Source organism: Acipenser ruthenus, chromosome 6 (genome assembly GCF_902713425.1).
Source record: "Acipenser ruthenus chromosome 6, fAciRut3.2 maternal haplotype, whole genome shotgun sequence".
Lineage (NCBI taxonomy): Eukaryota > Metazoa > Chordata > Actinopteri > Acipenseriformes > Acipenseridae > Acipenser > Acipenser ruthenus.
The window spans coordinates 36,316,385-36,336,759 of NC_081194.1; the positions used below are offsets into that span (position 1 = coordinate 36,316,385).

The following is a 20,375-nucleotide window of genomic DNA, read 5'->3' on the forward strand; positions in this document are numbered from 1 at the left end:
ATAAAATATACTACTTCTATAATACAATTAACACAGAAATGAAAACAAGGAGTCACCAAATTAAAAAGAGATATATCCTGCCTCTAAGGCAGCTTATTTAGATATTTTTTTTAAAAGAAAGGTAAAATGAAACAAGGATGTTATTTCTTTTTGTAATTGTTTTAAACCATTTGTATCATATACAGCACTCAGCTATCAATATAAATACATTTTCTTAACAAATTAAATGCATACCTGAAACTATTGTGTTTCATTATTGCTAAAATCAACATCAAATGTATACTTAAAGAAATACATGTTCTGAAACTTTTAAAATATTTTTACAACCTGAATTTCACAAATGTGAAAATAAGTAGTTGTGGCAAAGTGGCTGCTGAGTGAGAACAGGTGCAGAGGTGATGCAGTGCAGAAATAATCACAACCAGGAAACTAATCCGTTTGGAAAAGGGGTCTTTTATTTTTAAATCCCTGCAGCCCAAATAATAAACACACGTTATCTGCCCCACAATAATAGTGAACACAGTCACAAGTCCAGGTGCGTGCAGTAGTGCTCGTGGTGGGTGATAAGAATTTATTAAGTGATTGTGGTGTAGTGTTGTTCCGGGTAGTTCTGGCCCAAGGCGATAGCTCCGGATACGTGTTAGCCGTCTAGTGATTCACAAACAAAAGCCAATTACTAACAACGACAAACAAACTAAAAACACTCAAATACTTTCTCTTTTCTGGGTTTCTCCCTGTCCTTCCAGTTTCACTCTTTCAAACCAAGCGAAGGAGTAGATTGCGATTCTCCATCCCCTATTATGCTATCGCGCATTACCCCTTGGTAAACGAGTGCAGCTGTCTCTACAATCTGCAGCTGCTACGTCGTTTCCCTTCTAGGTCAATACGTTCCTGCGACGGAGTCTCGCCTTCTTCCAGACTGACGACTTCCCGGCCCTTGGAAAGAACCGTCAGGCCAGCCCATCCAAAGAACTCTACTTTCACTGCTTAGCGCCCTCACAGGCCGGGATGGAGATTTACAACCAAGATTCATTATATTTCTGTCACACTAGATCATAAATTATTCTGTGTTATTCACCAACATGTTTCTTAGAGGGTACCAGTGGTGAACTGAAATTGAATATAGACTTATTTCAATAGAAAGTATGTTTCAATATACTTTTGTCATATTTTACTGCCCCTTCTACTGTTGTGATGGGCTATTTTGATGCACAAAGTGTTCAAACCAGGACAAGCTTCAGTGCATTGCATTGTAAACATGGCACGGTGATGTGACACGACAGTGTTGATTTCCATAATTGTCGCCTATAGCTACACACAAAGCAAAGCCGTTTGCACGTAGATATACAAATATCATGGACAAAGTGAATAGTTCCAACACAATACAATGGTACCTGTATGAGTTGTTATTGTTAGACTACAGAAGTCTAACCTATCCAGGCAGTGATGATTCAGACAAGGACAGCCACCAGTTCGTTTTAGCAACATTCAGTAAGAACATAAGAGAGTTTACAAACGAGAGGAGTGCATTCAGCCCATCTTGCTCGTTTGGTTGTCAGTAGCTTATTGATCCCAGAATCTCATCAAGCAGCTTCTTGAAGGATCCCAGGGTGTCAGCCTCACAATTCTCTGTGTAAAAAAGTGCCTCCTATTTTCTGTCCTGAATGCCCCTTTATCTAATCTCCATTTGTGACCCCTGGTCCTTGTTTCTTTTTTCAGGTCAAAAAGGTCCCCTGGGTCGACATTGTCTACACCTTTTAGAATTTTGAATGCTTGAATCAGATCACCGTGTATTCTTCTTTCTTCAAGACTGAATAAATTCAATACTTTTAGCATGTCTGCATATGACATGCCTTTTAAACCCAGGATAATTCTGGTTGCTCTTCTTTGCACTCTTTCTAGAGCAGCAATATCCTTTTTGTAACGAGGTGACCAGAACTGAACACAATATTCTAGGTGAGGTCTTACTAATGCATTGTAAACACTTCTCACAATATATCCGAGCATCTTGTTGGTCTTTTTTATAGCTTCCCAATATTGTCTAGATGAAGACATTTCACAAACTCCTAGGTCTTTTTCATAGATTCCTTCTTCAATTTCAGTATCTCCCATGTGAAATTTATAATGCACATTTTTATTGCCTGCGTGCAGTACTTTACACTTTTCTCTATTAAATGTCATTTGTCATGTGTCTGCCCAGTTCTGAATGCTGTCTAGATCATTTTGAATGAGCTTTGCTGCTGCAACAGTGTTTGCCACTCCTCCTATTTTTGTGTCGTCTGCAAATTTAACAAGTTTGCTTACTATACCAGAATCTACATCATTAATATAGATTAGGAATAGCAGAGGATCTAATACTGATCCCTGTGGTACACCACTGGTTACCTCGCTCCATTTTGAGGTTCCTCCCCTAATCAGTACTTTCTGTTTTCTACATGTTAACCACTCCCTAATCCATGTGCATACATTTCCTTGAATCCCTACTGCATTCAGTTTGAGAAATAACACCGTGTAACAATTTTTTGTTTTTTTTTTTTGTTCCTGGGTAGTAAGTGTTATTTCCTAATTGCTTATGCCTCAAAAGTATAGAAAATGGCTATTATTCCCCACAAACTTTGCTTTTTTGACCAGGACAGTGATATTTTGAAATTTACCATTTCCAGTGAGAAAACGGGCGAATGTGTCTTTTCGTTCACATAAAGTCAGAAAAAAACAACATATGAATCCAAATTAACATGTATTTATACTAAAGTAATACAAAAATGACTTAGAAGTGAGTAGTTTTTCGAGATTTACACTTTCACTTTCACGAATCAGCCCCCAAATGTAGTCTCCCATCATGTTCTTGTTATACTGTCCTTGGTAGCGGCGTTCAAAGTCCAGTATATCCTGGTGGAAGCGCTCACCTTGCTCCTCCGAGTACGCTCCCATGTTCTCCTTGAATTTATCAAGATGAGCATCAAGGATATGGACTTTGAGGGACATCCTACAGCCCATTGTGTCGTAGTTCTTCACCAGAGTCTCAACCAGCTCCACATAGTTTTCGGCCTTGTGATTACCCAGGTAGCCCCGAACCACTGCGACAAAGCTGTTCCAAGCCACTTTCTCCTTACTAGTGAGCTTCTTGGGGAATTCATTGCACTCCAGGATCTTCTTTATCTGTGGTCCGACGAAGACACCGGCTTTGACCTTTGCCTCAGACAGCTTAGGGAAGAAGTCTTGAAGGTACTTGAAGGCTGCCGACTCCTTATCTAGAGCTCTGACAAATTGTTTCATAAGGCCCAATTTGATGTGCAGTGGTGGCATCAGCACCTTCCGGGGGTCCACCAGTGGCTCCCACTTGACGTTGTTCCTCCCCACAGAGAACTCGGTCCGCTGTGGCCAGTCCCGCCTGTGGTAGTGCGCCTTGGTGTCCCTGCTGTCCCAAAGGCAAAGATAGCAGGGAAACTTGGTAAAACAGCCTTGGAGACCCATCAGGAATGCCACCATTTTGAAGTCTCCTATGACCTCCCGGCCGTACTCATCATACTTCAAGGCGTCCAGCAAGGTCTTGATGCTGTTGTAATCCTCTTTGAGGTGCACCGAATGAGCCAGGGGAAGAGACGGGTACTTGTTACCATTATGGAGCAGCACGGCTTTGAGGCTCCTGGATGACCTGTCAATGAAGGACAGTATAACGAGAACACGATGGGAGACTACATTTGGGGGCTGATTCATGAAAGTGATTTACAGTATGTGGCGGAGTGTCCCGCATCTATGTATTATTATTTGTATTTTTGTTTACGGCGCGGGTAAAAGCGCCGCGTCTTTTATTATTATATTTAAAAACCCAGTGAGGATGCATGGCTGATCAGCTACTGATTATTTAACTAGCTGACAGTCATGCATCCTTACCAAATGCGTGCAGACTCTGGCCGAGGGATAATAAGATAATTAACAACTAGTTAATCCCTCGGCCAGAGTATATAAACCTGCAGCTCTCTGCACTCGAGGTTGGGTGTACAGAGGAGAGTACGGGGATCGGAGAGAGCGAGCAACATTTAAAAAAACTATTGCTAAAACGTGCTGGATTATCCAGCACGACACTTACTTGTTTGTTTGTTTATTCGTTTGGCCCTCGTGCCCTTTTGTTTGGTGTTTTGTTAAATCTTTTGTTTTTGTTTTGTTTATTAATAAATACGCTGAGTGCCGTTGCACTCAGCTTCAACCGTCCATCCATTGTTTTGGTTTCTACTTCCTGGTCCGTGACGTCACCACAGCAAGCCAGTCTGCCACACAGTATAATCGTAAATCTTGAAAAACTACTCGCTTCTAAATCTTTTGTAGTCATTTTTGTATTACTTTAGTATACTTTTCTCATTGGAAATAGGTAAATTTCAAAATATCACTCCTGGTCACAAAAGCAAAGTTTGTGGGGAATAATAGCCATTTTCTATACTTTTGAGGAAAATAACACTTACTACCCAGGAACAAAAATTGTATTACATAGTGTAATCTTTTATGCGGGACTTTGTCAAAAGCTTTCTGGAAATCTAAATAAACCATGTCGTATGCTTTGCAATTATCCATTGTCGATGTTGCATCCTCAAAAAAATCAAGCAGGTTAGTTAGACACAATCTCCCTTTACTAAAACCATGCTGACTGTCTCCCAGGATATTGTTACCATATAGGTAATTTTCCATTTTGGATCTTATTAAAGTTTCCTTAAGTTTACATATAGTAGATAAACCCACCCGCAATTCTCTGTGATTGGTTGCAAATATGAACGTTGACTGTTCAGTAATTCTCCAGATTTGCACAACATTGTACAGCCTCTTTTTAATGCTACTGGTCGTTCAACCTTCCCTTTAGTCATATCAAGTGTCATTGTACTGTAAAGTTATATAGTAACACAACAGCCTGCATGAAAATACACTATTATGTTACCGGTGGGGGAATAAAATGGGACGAAATTAGCATCCCAAGAAAAGTTTTGGGGACACTGGGACCAGTGTTCCAAAAGTGGGACTGTCCCATCTAAAAAGGGACATCTGGTCACCTTATGTGTATGGGCCGATGTAGAAAACATTTTGTTTTAATAGAGTACTTTGAATGACTTTAATACATGCTGTAACTTGTGCAACACAGTGGTACACTTGTAAAGTATGTGTGTGGTTATGGTTCTAATTAACAAAACAAAATGAATGTATTTGTACAGCTGGAAATTGAATGCAATTGTACTGTACCGTATGCAACACTAAAATGTTTACTGGTTATTAAATGGTGCACTGTTTAGTTTATTGTTTTTTTTTTTGTTTGTTTGTTGATGCAAGCAGCACTGTTTAATACCTTTCTCCAATGCAGTTGGAACTATTGTGTAAGTATGATTTTGGAAAAAATTGTTCAGTAAAGCAGATGATATGTTCTTGAACTTGTTTGGGTATTTGACAAGCTAAAATAAAATACCGGTAGGTTAATACAGATGTGCTGTGGGATGTATAACTTGATTTTACACGCTTTTTGAAAAAAGTAATAGATACTAGCATTTAACTAAAAATGAAAAACAACACTGTAAAATTATTAGTTGAATAAAATGTTGCAAAACAAGGGTTATTTCAAAACTAAACCTGTGTATCTTTATTTATCGGTGTTGAGCACTTAGGAAAAAAATCAATTGTAAAAAAAGTATTTTAAACACAAAAAATGTGTTTTTGTAAAATATAAGTCTCAAAAAGGGATGAGCGACCTTTACGCCACTGCGACCTATAAAATGATTTTTACAGTACATTGCAAAAATTCATAGACATAGATAATACATTTGTTTCCATATTTCTGCAATAGCCCATTTCTGTGAAATCTCGCTTTGAATCAGACACCCTTGGTAGAGTGCTACTGTACTGCAAGGTCCCATAGGAAATGTTCTCTTTTCAAATCCCAGTTCTGCTGATGTCATGTCATGTACTTACCTTATTAGTAACTGTGATAATCTCACCATTCTTCACTGTCAGTTCATTGTTTCCAAGTTCAGCTGTAAAGTCATATAAAACCCGTGCCTAGAGAGAAAATACATGAAAGGGTGAAATGTAAATATATTTATCTGTAAATAGGCAGATACGCTCTTTCTATTGTATATTATATTACATGAGGACTATTGGAAAGCCAAACGCAAAACTGGTAAATCCAGAAAATTCCAACCATAATAATCTGTATACCATTTGACCCTGTACACTGAAGGCATCACCTTATTTTTAATGGTCAAAGGCATCAGTGTGGAGTAGTGGTGGAGTAGTGGTTAGGGCTCTGGACTCTTGACCGGAGGGTCGTGGGTTCAATCCCTGGTAGGGAACACTGCTGCTGTACCCTTGAGCAAGGTACTTTACCTAGATTGCTCCAGTAAAAACCCAACTGTATAAATGGGTAATTGTATGTAAAAAATAATGTGATATCTTGTAACAATTGTAAGTCGCCCTGGATAAGGGTGTCTGCTAAGAAATAAATAATAATAAATAATAATAATCTGTGATAGGGAGGATCCTGTCGCTGGTTCATCTGCGCTGCTGCTTAGTAAACGGGAAGGTTTGCCCGGGGCTGAGCTGATCGGGAGGTTTGGCTTGGGGGCGTGACGGGGGAGCCTACGCCTGTGGAAAGCAGCAACGCTACAGTTCGAGGCTACTGCAATGCCATGACCGACAAACGGACGCTAAGAGAAAACGTTTTTGTTTGTCTACACTGAGGAGGAGAGTGTCCCCTCCAGAGGAAAGGACTAATACACAAAATCTTTCCACTGCAATACCGTGCCCGTGAAGGCATTGCCCAGCTGGGGCCGCTGGAATAAGCTGGAGTCGCCGGGAAGACGCCGGTGTCGTAGGAAATAAGTTGATCAAGCTCTAGAATTTAAAGGGGATGTTCCATTGTTTCAAATGTCTAGTACGAATTTAGGCTGGGAAATAAGTGGATCGAGCCCAGGAAATAAGTAGATCGAGCCTAGGAAATAAGTTGATCGGATATATTAACGAACAATAAATAATTTTAAAATGAATTTTGTAGTATAATTTATATAAATGAGCAGATCGGATGTCTTTGACAGTATGACGCTAGATAAGAGAATGTGAATATCGCTGTAGATCAGATATATTAGCCTAACAAAAAATAGACGGGGTAATGTGATCATGTTTTTTACATCTGGTAAGGATCCTAGCCGTGGCATTTTGAACCAGCTGCAATCGGTTTATGGCGCATGATAGAAGACCACCATAAAGAGAGTTGCAGTAGTCGAGTCGAGAGGAGATGAATGCATGACAGAGTATCTCTGCATCCAGGAGGGAAAGGTAGGGACAGACCTTTGAGATGTTTCGGAGGTGGTAGAAGGAGATTTGGGCATCAAAGGAGAGGTTACTATCCAGAAGTACTTAGGCTTTTGTACAGCAATATTGAGATTCTTGAGTTGAGTTTTCGATCCTACTAGAAGTTCAGATTTGCTAGTGTTCAGCTGAAGAAAACTGGCAGACATCCAGGCCTCGATGTCTTCGATGCAAGCCAAGAGCCGGACTATGGCAGAGGGACATCCAGGGTCTAGTTTTAGGTAGAGCTGGGTGTCATCTGCATAGGAGTGACACATGAGGCGGGTGAGGTGACCCAACGGAAGCATGTAGATGTTGAAGAGAAGAGGCCCAAGAACAGACCCTCAAGGGACACCACAAGTGACGGGGTTTGCGTCAGCACTGCTTCCATCATAGAAAACAGACTGCATGCGTCCAGATAGGTAAGAGGACAGCCAGGAGAGACAGGTTCCAGAGATCCCAGCATACTTCTGAAGGCGGTCAAGAAGAATGCTATGATCTATGGTATCCAAAGCAGCAGTTAGGTCAAGGAGGACAAGGACAGAGGGAGCAGCAGCAAAAGATCATTTACAATCTGGTGCATAGATGCCCACTTAACCGAGAAAATTGAAAATGGAATTGCTTGATATTGTATGTCAAAAGTGTATGAAATGTCACTATATAACACATTGAGCTCTCTGAGCATTAGTGCAATACTAAATGCCTTCTCTGGAGATAGGAGGCTGTCTTTACTCTCAATCTATTGAGTTGTGCAAATCTACCAAGAGATGGCACTGAATAGCATGAAGCGCTTCATGTGCTTCGGCTCAGTGAATCTTTTTGTGAACCAAATGATTCAGAGGGTTCAGTGGTTCAGGAGGCTTCACTTTTCCCATCATTACCAAAACCACAGTTTATATACACCTCTGATAGCGTCCATTTTGGCTCCCAACCTCCCCTGTGTGTCCAAACTAGCTGCCAGCAATATCAATTAATTTACCATGATTGAACTTTTACAGCCTAAAAATACTGCAAAACAAAAAAAGACAACTTAACATTTAAACACAAGCATTTTCATAACAGCACTCATCTCAAATTACATATACTGTTGTCTACACTGCAGGTAGATTTAATTCTTTAATGACTAACAGGACAATGCAAGTGTTAAGTGCCATTTGGTACACTTTTATTTATAAAAAACAGAAGAAAATAAACAAAATACAAAGCAGAAATAACCTTACATCAGGTTGAAATGGTCTTTGCTGCATAGCTAGCCAAGGACACCAGGCACTGTTCTCTCCCTCTGAGTTCCTGCCATGAACTGACTTGATCACACAGCTTGTGCTTTTTATACATGTGGGTGGCCAGGTTAGATTGCCAGTTCATTATCCAATTTAACCTGACCACATTCCACACACCTTTTCAGTCTCCCCCCCCCCCAATTAGGTCAGGCCTTCCATTGAAACACATACATTTTCACATGATTTCCATTACACAAGAGTAGGTGTTAAAACTTCATGCTGATTTGAACTCGGCTCTTGCCAAGATAAGCACCAACTAAGATGTAGCTTTACAGTAAACTAATGTGATCCATCTGTGTCTCTATCCATTTGCGTTTCCTTCCATATTATGATGTAGATATTCTTCTGTCTGGTGTTGATGGCTGAAGTGTAATGCTGGCTCCAGGGATCAGCTTATTTGCCTCCCTGGCGCATCAGCACACACATTGGCTGCGATGCTGGCTCTGTAGCGAAGTGGGTACATCTCTGGGGTCTTCAAATGGGCACCTTCCATCCTAGGTGTTTCGTCAACTAGCCCACATCACCTCAAGAGGGTTTGACGGTGATTCTGGCGTCCCAGCATCACCCCCCTCCGTCCCCCACTCAACTCAGCCCAGCTTACTTACCCGTACATCAGCGTTTCTTTCTTTCTATTGTGCTTGAGATCCCCAGCCAGAATCTTTCCGTCTCAACCACAGCCAGTTGCTGCTCCTCTCTGTTGCTTCAGATAAGTTCTTCACTGTGCGACGCAACTCTTGGCCACTGAATCCGACGTCTCTGAGAAACCGGGTTGTAGAGTGTGCCACAAATCCTAGACAACCAGCCTCCACTGGGTAAACCCGGACTCTCCATCCTCGCTGTTCTGCTTCAGTGGCTAGTTGAGCATACCGCAGTTTCTTCCTCATCTACAGCATCCTCCCATGGCACTCTTAACTCTACCAGGTGAACAAGGCGTGCTGATCCAGACCATAAGACAATATCTGGTCGAAGGTTAGTGGTGGCAATCTCAGGTGGAAAAATAAGCCATTGACCAACATCTGATTTTCCAGTCTCTAGCAGCTTCCAGTTGTCCTGGGCGAGGATTGGTTTTAACACCTTTTCTTGGTGTTTGCTCTCCTGGGCAGAGGAATGTTGTCTTTTGTGTGATGTTTTGATGGAACTGGTGGCAACTTATTGGTCATTACGCTTGTCTTCCAATGCTAAGGCAAAACATCGCAGCACCTGGTCATGGCGCCAAGTAAACTGTCCTTCGCTAAGAGCCACCATTACGTCTTGTCAAAATGTGCCTTAATGTGGCAGGTGATGAACACAAAAGACATGAGGGATCCTCTCCTTCCCAGAGGTTTAGGTTCTGTGGTGATGGGAGAACATCATATGTTGACCTGATGAGGAAACTGATCCTGCTCTGTTCCATTGACCATATGTCTTGCCAGCCAATCTTGTGTTGTTCCACTCTCCCATCTCATCCATTCTCCCTGCTTGGCCTGGGAAATGGCCTTTATGCACCTCATCCTCTCCTCCTGCTTTTGCACCTCGTTGACTACCAGCTTCCTCCATTGAGTTGGGGCTGCCTTGTGCCATGTAGGAGGAGCTGAACTGAGACCAAGACCCCCTCTTCCATGCTGAACTTGCTCCATGATATCACCAATTCGAAGGGCAGCCTTTGCATCCTCCACAGCTTTCTTTGCCGCCCACTTTCTTCCAGTTTTCAACACAGGTGCTGCCTCCTTACGCATTTGTCGCGTGACTCTACTAATGTAATTTCCAGTCGGACCTTGGCACACTTAAACTCCTTGGTTAGAACACAGACTGGTCGCTGCAGTATTCCTTTACCATAAAGTCCTACTCTGCTGAGGCAGCGTGGAACTCCCAACCATTTCTTGATGTATGAACTGATTAAAGCTTCCAGCTTCTCTACTGTTGTCAAAGACACCTCGTACACAGTCAGTGGCCACAGCAACCTCGGCAGTAGACCAAACTGAAAGCACCAGAGTTTTAGTTTACCTGGTGGAGCGCAGCTGTCTATGCTCTTCAACCCTTCCACTGCTTGTTGTCTAACTTCTCCCACACGAACTGTGTCCTTTAGATCCCCGTTGTACCATCTCCCAAGACTCTTCACTGGCTTCTCAGACACTGTTGGTATTAATTATAGAGATGCTCCTTTATTTAGTGCGCTTGAATTGCATTCGTGTCCATTCAATGTTATTGGGTAATTTGCCCAATAATCGATTAGTGCAGGCTACTGTTGTAGTCATGGTTGTCATGTCATCCATGTATGATCGAATTGGTGGTAGTCGCTTTCCAGAAGCCAAGCGCTCTCCTCCCACTACCCATTTTGATGCCCTAATGATTACTTCCATTGCCATGGTAAAAGCCAGTGGAGAAATGGTGCATCCTGCCATTATTCCAACTTCTAGGCATTGCCATGTAGTCATGAATTCTGAAGTTGAAAAACTAAATTGCAAATCTATCCTTTTTAGCTGATTGAATTTGTTGCCAGATCACATTGATGTGTTCTAAGCATCCTGGGAAACCTGGAATGCCCGCTTTTTGTACTGAAGTGTCAATGAAGCAGTTCTTTATCAGGTAAGTTGACAATATCTGAGCAATAGTGCTGAAGAAAATCTTGTCTTCTACATTTAATAGGGAAATAGGATGAAACTGACTGATGCTTGTAGAATCTTTTTCTTTAGGTATAAAGACTCCACCTGCTCGGTGCCATGCTCTTGGTACAACCTGTTCGTAGAACTCCTGAAGCACTCTTGTACACTCTGTACGGAACTACATTAGGCCCTGGAGATGATGAAGCCCTTGCTTTTTTCACAGCTCGCTCTACTTCTTTCCACTTAGGTGCACAGTTCCATTTGGTATTCTGGTGGATTGATAGGTGGGTTGTCTGAAAGAATTGACATAGGCTCCTGCCTTTTTAAATCTGTATGTGTTTCCTTCAAATATCTCTCCAGCTCAAACTTAGGTGCTTTTAGTGTGCCATTCTTCTCACTGGTGAATAACTTCTTTACAAATTTGAATGGGTCTTTATAAAAGTTAGTTCTCGCACGCTCCTTCTTTTTGTAGCGTTTCCATAGGTGTTCAGCTCTGCACAATGTTGCAAGTTTATCTTGTATGACCCTTTGTAAGAGATTGAATCCCTCCTTCTGACTTTGTTCTGCTCTTCTCCATTGCTTCCTCAGCTGTCTCCTTTCTCTAACTAAGCGTTCAATCTCCTGCTGCCGTCTAGACTTTCCAGGAATAGTTTGTACTTTTTCCTTCCTTTTTTTCAACTCCAAACCTCTCGCTTCCATATGTGTAGATGATGTCCCCAAATGTATCTAGCTTCTTTTTCAACTGTTCCACTTAACCTTTCCAACGCAAAGCAGAGATCTGTGTTTACTGTGTCCCATGCAGTTTTCTCACAAGCTCTTGGCCATTTAACTCCAGGCTTGTGCCCATTGAGGTTCTTTTCTCTCTTATGCTGGTTTGTCTGACCGAGTTCACAAGGATCATTAGGTTCATTACTAACTGTGTCCATGCAAGTCCTCCTCACGTCTATGACAGGGGTGCTGATATCCTGGAACTGTGGTTTGCTTCCTGTCACTGAGATTTCATTCGACTGACTTGACTGATTCGTAAGAAGTTCTGATTATTGCGAGGCCCTAGTCCCTTCTCCCTCGAGCATTTCATTCTCCCTTGATGAATCTTCAAACTTTCTCTGCATTAATGTGACGTGTTGCACTGCCTCTCAGAGACCAATTTCAGAATGTCAAGTTTTATTTTCAATACTGCCAGACGCATAATTGCTTCAAGACTATCATCCGTAATCCGATTCCTTTGCTTAGATTTGTTGAGACTCAGCAGAGAAAAGGCATACTCGCAAATTAACATTTAATTAACAATACTGCCAAAAAGACAAGCAAACTTCATGGCTCTCTGTCGCAGTTTCATAAACTTTTCAGAATCAAGGCAATTGCAGAAATTGAGCAGATTTCCTTTGTGGTATTTACTGCGAAGCAAGTCAGAGTATTGCAGGTCGATAAGTTCAAGTTGAATACTCGATTCCATTGGTTCTGGGTCAGTTGAAAATGGGTCAGCAAATAAGAAAATAAGAACATAAGAAAGCTTACAAACGAGAGGAGGCCATTCGGCCCATATTGCTTGTTTGGTTGTTAGTAGCTTTATTGATCCCAGAATCTCATCAAGCAGCTTCTTGAAGGATCCCAGGGTGTCAGCTTCAACAACATTACTGGGGAGTTGGTTCCAGACCCTCACAATTCTCTGTGTAAAAAAGTGCCTCCTATTTTCTGTTCTGAATGCCCCTTTATCTAATCTCCATTTGTGACCCCTGGTCCTTGTTTCTTTTTTCGGGTCAAAGCAGTCCCCTGGGTCGACATTGTCGATACCTTTTAGGATTTTGAATGCTTGAATCAGATCACCGTGTATTCTTCTTTGTTCAAGACTGAATAGATTCAATTCTTTTAGCCTGTCTGCATATGACATGCCTTTTAAACCCAGGATAATTCTGGTTGCTCTTCTTTGTACTCTTTCTAGAGCAGCAATATCCTTTTTGTAGCGAGGTGACCAGAATTGAACACAATATTCTAGGTGAGGTCTTACTAAAGTATTGTAAAATTTTAACATTACTTCCCTTGATTTAAATTCAACACGCTTTACAACATATCCGAGCATCTTGTTGGCCTTTTTTTATAGCATTCCCACATTGTCTAGATGAAGACATTTCTGAGTCAACATTAACTAGGTATTTTTCATAGATTACTTCTTCAATTTCAGTATCTCCCATATGATATTTATAATGCACATTTTTATTGCCTGTGTGCAGTACCTTATACTTTTCTCTATTGAATGTCATTTGTCATGTGTCTGCCCAGTTCTGAATGCTGTCTAGATCATTTTGAATGACCTTTGTTGTTGCAACAGTGTTTGCCACTCCTCCTATTTTTGTGTCATCTGCAAATTTAATAAGTTTGCTTACTATACCAGAATCTAAATCATTAATGTAGGTTAGGGATAGCAGAGGACCTAATACTGATCCCTGTGGTACACCACTGCTTACCTCGCTCCATTTTGAGGTTTCTCCTCTAATCAGTACTTTGTTTTCTACATGTTAACCACTCCCTAATCCATGTGCATGCATTTCCTTGAATCCCTACTGCATTCAGTTTGAGAAATAATCTTTTATGCGGGACTTTGTCAAAAGCTTTCTGGAAATCTAAATAAACCATGTCGTATGCTTTGCAATTAGCCATTGTCGATGTTGCATCCCCTTTCCTAAAACCATGCGGACTGTCTCCCAGGATACTGTTACCATATAGGTAATTTTCCATTTTGGATCTCATTATAGTTTCCATAAGTTTACATATAACAGAATATAATAGAAGTCAGGGTTATTGGTCTGTATTTACCTGGTTCGGTTTTGTCTCCCTTTTTGTGGATCAGTATTACTTTTGCAATTCTCTAGTCTGTTGGTACAACCCCTGTGTCAAGAGACTGTTGCATGATCTTGGTTAGCGGTTTGTAAATAACTTCTTTCACTTATTGAGTACTATTGGGAGGATCTCATCCGGCCCAGGGGATATGTTTATTTTAAGAGCTCCTAGTCCCTTTAACACTTTTGCCTCTGTTATGCTAAAGTTATTTCAAACTGGATAGGAACAGGTTAACATGTGGGGCATGTTGTCCCTATCCTCCTTTGTAAAAACTTGTGAAAAGTAATCATTTAATATATTTGCTATTTGCTATCTTCGTCTATGATTTTGCCATTTGTATCTCAAGACAGTTAACCTCCTATTTGAATGTTCTCTTGCTGTTACAATATTGGAAAAACATTTTGGAATTGGTTTTAGCCCCCTTAGCAATGTTCATTTCTACTCTCTCTTGGCCTTTCTAACTTCCTTTTTGACTTGTGTTTGCAGTTCCAAGTACTCTTTCTATGTACTTTGTGTTTGGTCCTTTTTAAACGCGCTGTAAAGTGCGTTTTTTCACTGAATATTTTTTTTAATTGATCTATTAAACCACTTTGTTTAAGATTTAGATTTGTCTACTTTTGGGATGTAATTGTTTTGCGCCTCTAGTACTACATTTTTAGAAAAACACCCATCCTTTTTCTGTGGATGTTTTCTCTATTCTACTCCAATCTGCTTCTGTTAGTGTCTGTTTCATACCTTCATAGTTTTCACCTTCAGCTTTTGAGTGTCTCAACGAAAGTCTGAGAATCGCTGCTCAAATGAACACTGAAGCTTCCCCACGACTTCAGTATTGGGCCCGGAGTCACAACTGTGATCTGAAAACACCTGCTGGCATGTAGGAAAGTGAGGGAGATCACACCACTGCAGTTGCAAATAGTTTCAGTTTAGTCTGAAAAGATGTGATATAGCTGGCAAGGTCACACACTGAAGCCGAACATTGAGATCATTAAAATTGGCAGTAAGGTCAGCAAGGAAAGCAAGACCACAAAGCCACTTAGCATCCTCCAGTAGGATCACAGGTCTTTCTTTCTCTATCAAAAAAGATTTAATCTCCAGCAGCAGCGCCACAAACCTTTTCAAAACTTTACCCCTGCTGAGCCACCTGACTTCTGTATGATAAAGTACATCGCTGTACTCAGCATCAATTTCTTCTAAATACGTTTTAAATTGACGGTGGTTGAGTCCACGAGATTTTATGAAGTTGACCGTGGAGACAACAACATTCATCACATGTTCGAAACACAGATCTTTCCCACACAGATTTTGCTGGTGTATAATGCAGTGATACTGGATGAGCTGCTCCTCTCCATCGCCCAGGTGCTGCTTGAGACGTGCGATCATTCCATTACGCTCCCCTGTCAGTGACGGTGCACCATCTGTCGAAAATGCCACCTAGCTTTTGCCATTCACAACCTAAAGACTCAATTTTATCGCGGTCAATGCCAGTTGTTTGCCCATTAAGTGATGCCAGTCCCTCTAGTTCTTCGTAAACCTCAAACTCATTTGTCATACCACGCACAAAAATTGCCATCTGATCTGTGAGCGGTCAGTAGTTTAGCTCACATAAAATGTTGTTTCCCAGATCTGACACACTGTGCTGCACGGTCATACGATTCAAACTGATTTTTTTTAAGTTCTTTTTTAGAACTTCAGTAGGACATATTTTTTTCGCATGCTATTAATAAGCAGTCTTTCACAAAATCTCCATTGGTGAAAGGCCGAGATGTCTTGGCAATTACCTCGTATGTTACAGTTTTTGATTCTTTCTGCACCTTCTCAAAGATGTTTTGCTGGTGTAACAAAGTACGGGGCAAGGTAATGGATGGGATATACATTCGGCCCCGATTTGTACAATTTAACCCTGGATTCTAAGAGAAATGTAGTTCAGTGTCTGTGGCCTACTGAACTACACTTCCCAGGTTGACAGACAGGTTCTAATTGAACAAGTGCCAGATTTGATTAGGCACCTGTTGGCAATTAGCACAGGTATTTAAACTGGGCTGAAGCAACAAGGCGGGGCTTTTTGACAAAGCTCAGTCCTGCACACAGACCTGGCGTGTTGCTGAGGAAAATATTGTTTTCGATTGTGATTCTCTTGTAGAAACAATTACACTAGGTTTATGACTCGGTAAACGGCTTAGCCGTCCGAGAACTCAGTTTGGTCTCTAACAAGTTTAGGTAGACCTCCATGAAGGAGGTAGGCGTTTGTTTTGTTTGAATTTATTTTGTTTGGAAAAGTCATATGTATGTCAGTGTTTGAACAACCTGCCGAAACAAAGACTAATAATAAACATATGAGCACCTTCTCGTTCAACCAAACTTGCGTTGTCAAAGGAATCAATTATTTACACTAGAAGACCGTGGTTCGACAGGAAGTCTGTGAAAAAACTTCCCCCCACTTTGTCACACTGGGCATATAAGATCTGCCATTTTTTGTGTGTGTAGTTCTCCTGTGTATTCATTAAAACTGGACTGTTTAGTGTGGTAATGCCTCCAAGTTGAATTCCTTTGGCACTGCAACTTTCCCATTACAAATTAAACATATATTCAATCCTTTGTCTTCAATAAAGCAGCATTTTTCTGTCTAAGCCGCGTTGAACCATCGATGCTCAATATCAATTTTTCATTTATTTATTTTAGCCATAACTGAATGCAACTACACTGTGAACTATATCGCTGGCGCCAACCTAGTAGTATAATGAAAATCCCGGCTCTGACTTGTTCATCTGTTGTCACTGATTTACATCTGGAGAACCAATGCGTGATTTCAAAAAAATTGAATGTCATAAATCTTAAGGCATTGCTGGTTACTATAGCTACTGCCTCAAATGAGTAGGCGTGTACTAAACAGGAAGCATTTCTCAGTGTGATCTTATACTGAGCTAGTTTATTGGTAAAGCATGAGAAAAATAAAATAAATAACATTTTCATGTGTGTTGGCGGGCCACATGAAACGTCTTAGCGGGCTGGATTTGGCCCGCGGGCTGTATGTTGTGCACCTATTTAGACTAAAGCTATCCTACAGCTACTGTATTTCAGTTTTTGTAAAATGTTAACATGGGTGCGTAATACATGTTATGAGACGTGCATTTACATTTCTGACCCTAAATAAACGTTTATAGTAGTGTTGGTCCTGACGGCTACATGTGCGAATAAATAAATAAACAATCGTGCACACCTCAGGCGAAGCAACCGACACAGATATGCCATAAAAACTAACTGGCGACGCCATTTTGTTGGTTTGTGGTTGTTAAAACCGTTGCTAAGGAAGTGAAGCATTCTCTTTTCTAGTGCAGAGGCACATGCGATCTTATGCTAGGGGGGTGCCGACAGCTGACCAGTGAAAACATTGAGAACCGCAAAACAAAATTATTACTCAGGTGTCAATGCATTTCAGTCATTTTTCCTCCCTTCACAGCTTTGCGCCTGGGGCCGCTGCCGCGCTCTAGTTACGGCTCTGCGTCACAGAAATGTTTTAATGTTCGTAGTATGAAAGGTAACATCTTTCAGGCCTTGATTCTCCAGATTATGTAATATATCTCCTTTATTTATGCACTCCCGTGTTTCATGCTTTGTGAGAATATTTAATACATACGGACAGAAAGGTACACAAACGCACAGCCCCATATGTGTTAAGCCCGCAGCACACAGCCCGACTCGAGCCATCCCGACTCATCTCATCTCATCTCAACTGGCCGTCTGGATGAATCGCATCAGTGTGCGTGCCCTTAAAACCAAGATTATGCAGATTTCAGTTGGGATGTCTTCAGATTTGAAAATTGAACATGTTGAATCTTTTTCAGACGCAGTTTCGTTGAGGTGTGATCAGTCTGCCTGTGTGCAGCAGTTGCTGACCAAGACTGACTGAAACCCCGACATAGAGCCTTTCAATAAAAGCACATGTATTTCCCAATCAAAAATATGCCACTTGCTTAAGTTTAAAGCAGTTCAAAAAAAAAAAAAAACATTAATAAATGTTAATGTACGTGAATACAATTGCTCAATATGTCACCAGATATCTTTGGCTTATCGGACCCAACTTAGAAAAGTGTTTCTTCACACACCCAAGAAAGAAAAATACTGACCAATATGTGCCAAACAATCATCTAAAATCAGTGGTTTTCAAACTTTTTAGGCCCGTACCCCTTTCCAAATAATAGTCTACCACGTACCCCCATCTGACATTGGGTCATAATATACTGTAAAACAGTATTTTTTTTGCTTCAACTTAATTTCGCTAATGGCCATCAAGGTACATTTTTGCAGCAACAAATGTTTACGCTTTTGGCCTGCTAGATTACATGACTTAAAATCACAATTTTCGTGTTTTAAAAAAAATACTTTAATTATTGGCATATCAAAATCAAGTACAGTACCTGGCTATTTTGCCTTGTGTTGAAGGGTCAAACACATTATAATTAAGACTATGATTTTGGTACAGTGATTTTTAGTACATTTATTATTGCATTGTCTGATACTTAATGTACAGTTATATAATTAATGCAAGCGTTTATAACACATAATAATGGGCTCGGGATCCGTGGGACCACTCGCATGCTGCTGTTAAGTTATATTGTTTTCAGTTTTTCATTTTCCTTTAGGTTCATTATTGTTGCACTGTCTCATACTTAATTTACAGCAATATCATTAATGTAAGTGTATAGGCTATGTCTAACAACAAATATTCTCAGTACTTCTCATATTTGCATGCGTGTTGGTTTGAGGCTTTTGTTATGCTAATCACTACAATAGAATCTATGGATTCCTGCAGGCGCCAGGCATTTACTTGGCACCTAGACATGTAGACGCTGCCCAGAAAGGCCATCAATGAAAGACCACCAATCAAAGGTAAAGAGCTTCAAAGTTAAATATAAGGGGTTGAAGAAGACAATATTTTAGATACCACTATTCTCAGGAGAGACAGCAACTCAGCAGTTGACTTCATCATGGCAGGTAGGGTATTTTCAATTTGTTCACTAACTTTTCCTCATAAATGTAATATTCTACACCTGTTCCTTAAATAAGTATTACGTTTTGTTTATTTTCACAGACAAGTGCATCATTCCGTTATTGTGCTGAAATGGAATGTTCTTCAAAAGTAAACAGAAGCCACTGGCATTGTCAAAAGTGCAAAAGTATTGTTCAACGACAGCATAACTTAAAAAAGCACGTAGGGAAACATGGTAAGATATTTAAGTCCTACAATTTTTGTATTGAACTTTTTAGGATTACGAAAGCATTTGTTATAGTGTGTGATTTTTTAAAAATAATTAAGTATTTACACAACCAATTTATTTTGTTTTACAGGGAGCTTAATTAAAAACATAAAGGACAACACAGGTAAGCTTACTTCGCCGGTATTTTTTCACTAATCCCTTCTAATTAAATAAATGTAATACCTATAGTGTCTCTTAGTATTTTACCATTGATATTTTATTAATAAGGTTTGATAGGTGATTATAATACTCATTTTGCAATAACTGCAGTATTTAACCAGGTACTTCATTTGAAATACAGCCAAGATTGATAATCATACAAGCATTTTAATTTGATTGTTTCTTGAGCCGATGTAATCTTGTCTTTCACTTTCACTGTACTTGATCGCAAACGTTGATTTGCATCTGTTTACCAAAATGTGTTTTCTGTGTAATGGTTTTGGTCATATGGACTTCTGACCATTAACAGCTATGTCAGATGTTTAAACCTTCCAGAACATACAGTACTTCAAATCAAATGTTCAACTCCTCAATGATTATTAGAAAATATTTTCTAGCAAATACAGTAAAATGTAAGCTAGGATCTGATAAAATAAGCTCAATGTAATTTCAAAACTATCATGTGAGCAGAGCACCCCAATATATATTGCCATACATTGTGTATCATCATTAAAGACATTTCCTTGTATTAGAAACACCAGATCCAAAGAGAAATGAACCTATAGACACCGAAACCAGTCCTGGAGTAAAAACTACACCCTTCACACAAGTTAAACCACTGGAATGCAATACCTGCAAAGCAAGGTTGAAAGTCATGCATCTTCAGGAAAGATGAATGTTGTACTATGCAGTCTCAAGCATTAACTGAAGGGGTGTGTGCCATTTACCCAGTGTTTTTTTGATGCGCATGGCTTTTCTGACCAGCTTGTGTACTTTTCAGTGTACAGAGGAAAGAAAGATTATTGGTGTCGTTTTGGAAGAACTCGGGTTACATTTGACACCAAAACAGGTCAGTGGAACTGTCGATGTAAAGGCAGTCGAAATAAAAATGGCACAATGTGTTCATAGATATCTCTCAATGTGGTGGATTTACCAAGAAT

General features: G+C 40.3%; 1 protein-coding gene across 3 annotated transcripts in view; it reads right to left on the minus strand.

Annotated features, from left to right (window-relative positions):
• LOC117411388 (sorting nexin-9-like) overlaps positions 1-20,375 on the minus strand; it is a 227,263-nt gene that overhangs the window by 173,558 nt on the left and 33,330 nt on the right. For all 3 annotated transcript variants that reach the window (XM_059025354.1, XM_034921779.2, XM_034921780.2), the window contains exon 2: positions 5,947-6,033. In XM_059025354.1, the coding sequence (XP_058881337.1) occupies positions 5,947-6,033 (87 nt within the window). The remainder of the gene's footprint in view (positions 1-5,946; positions 6,034-20,375) is intronic.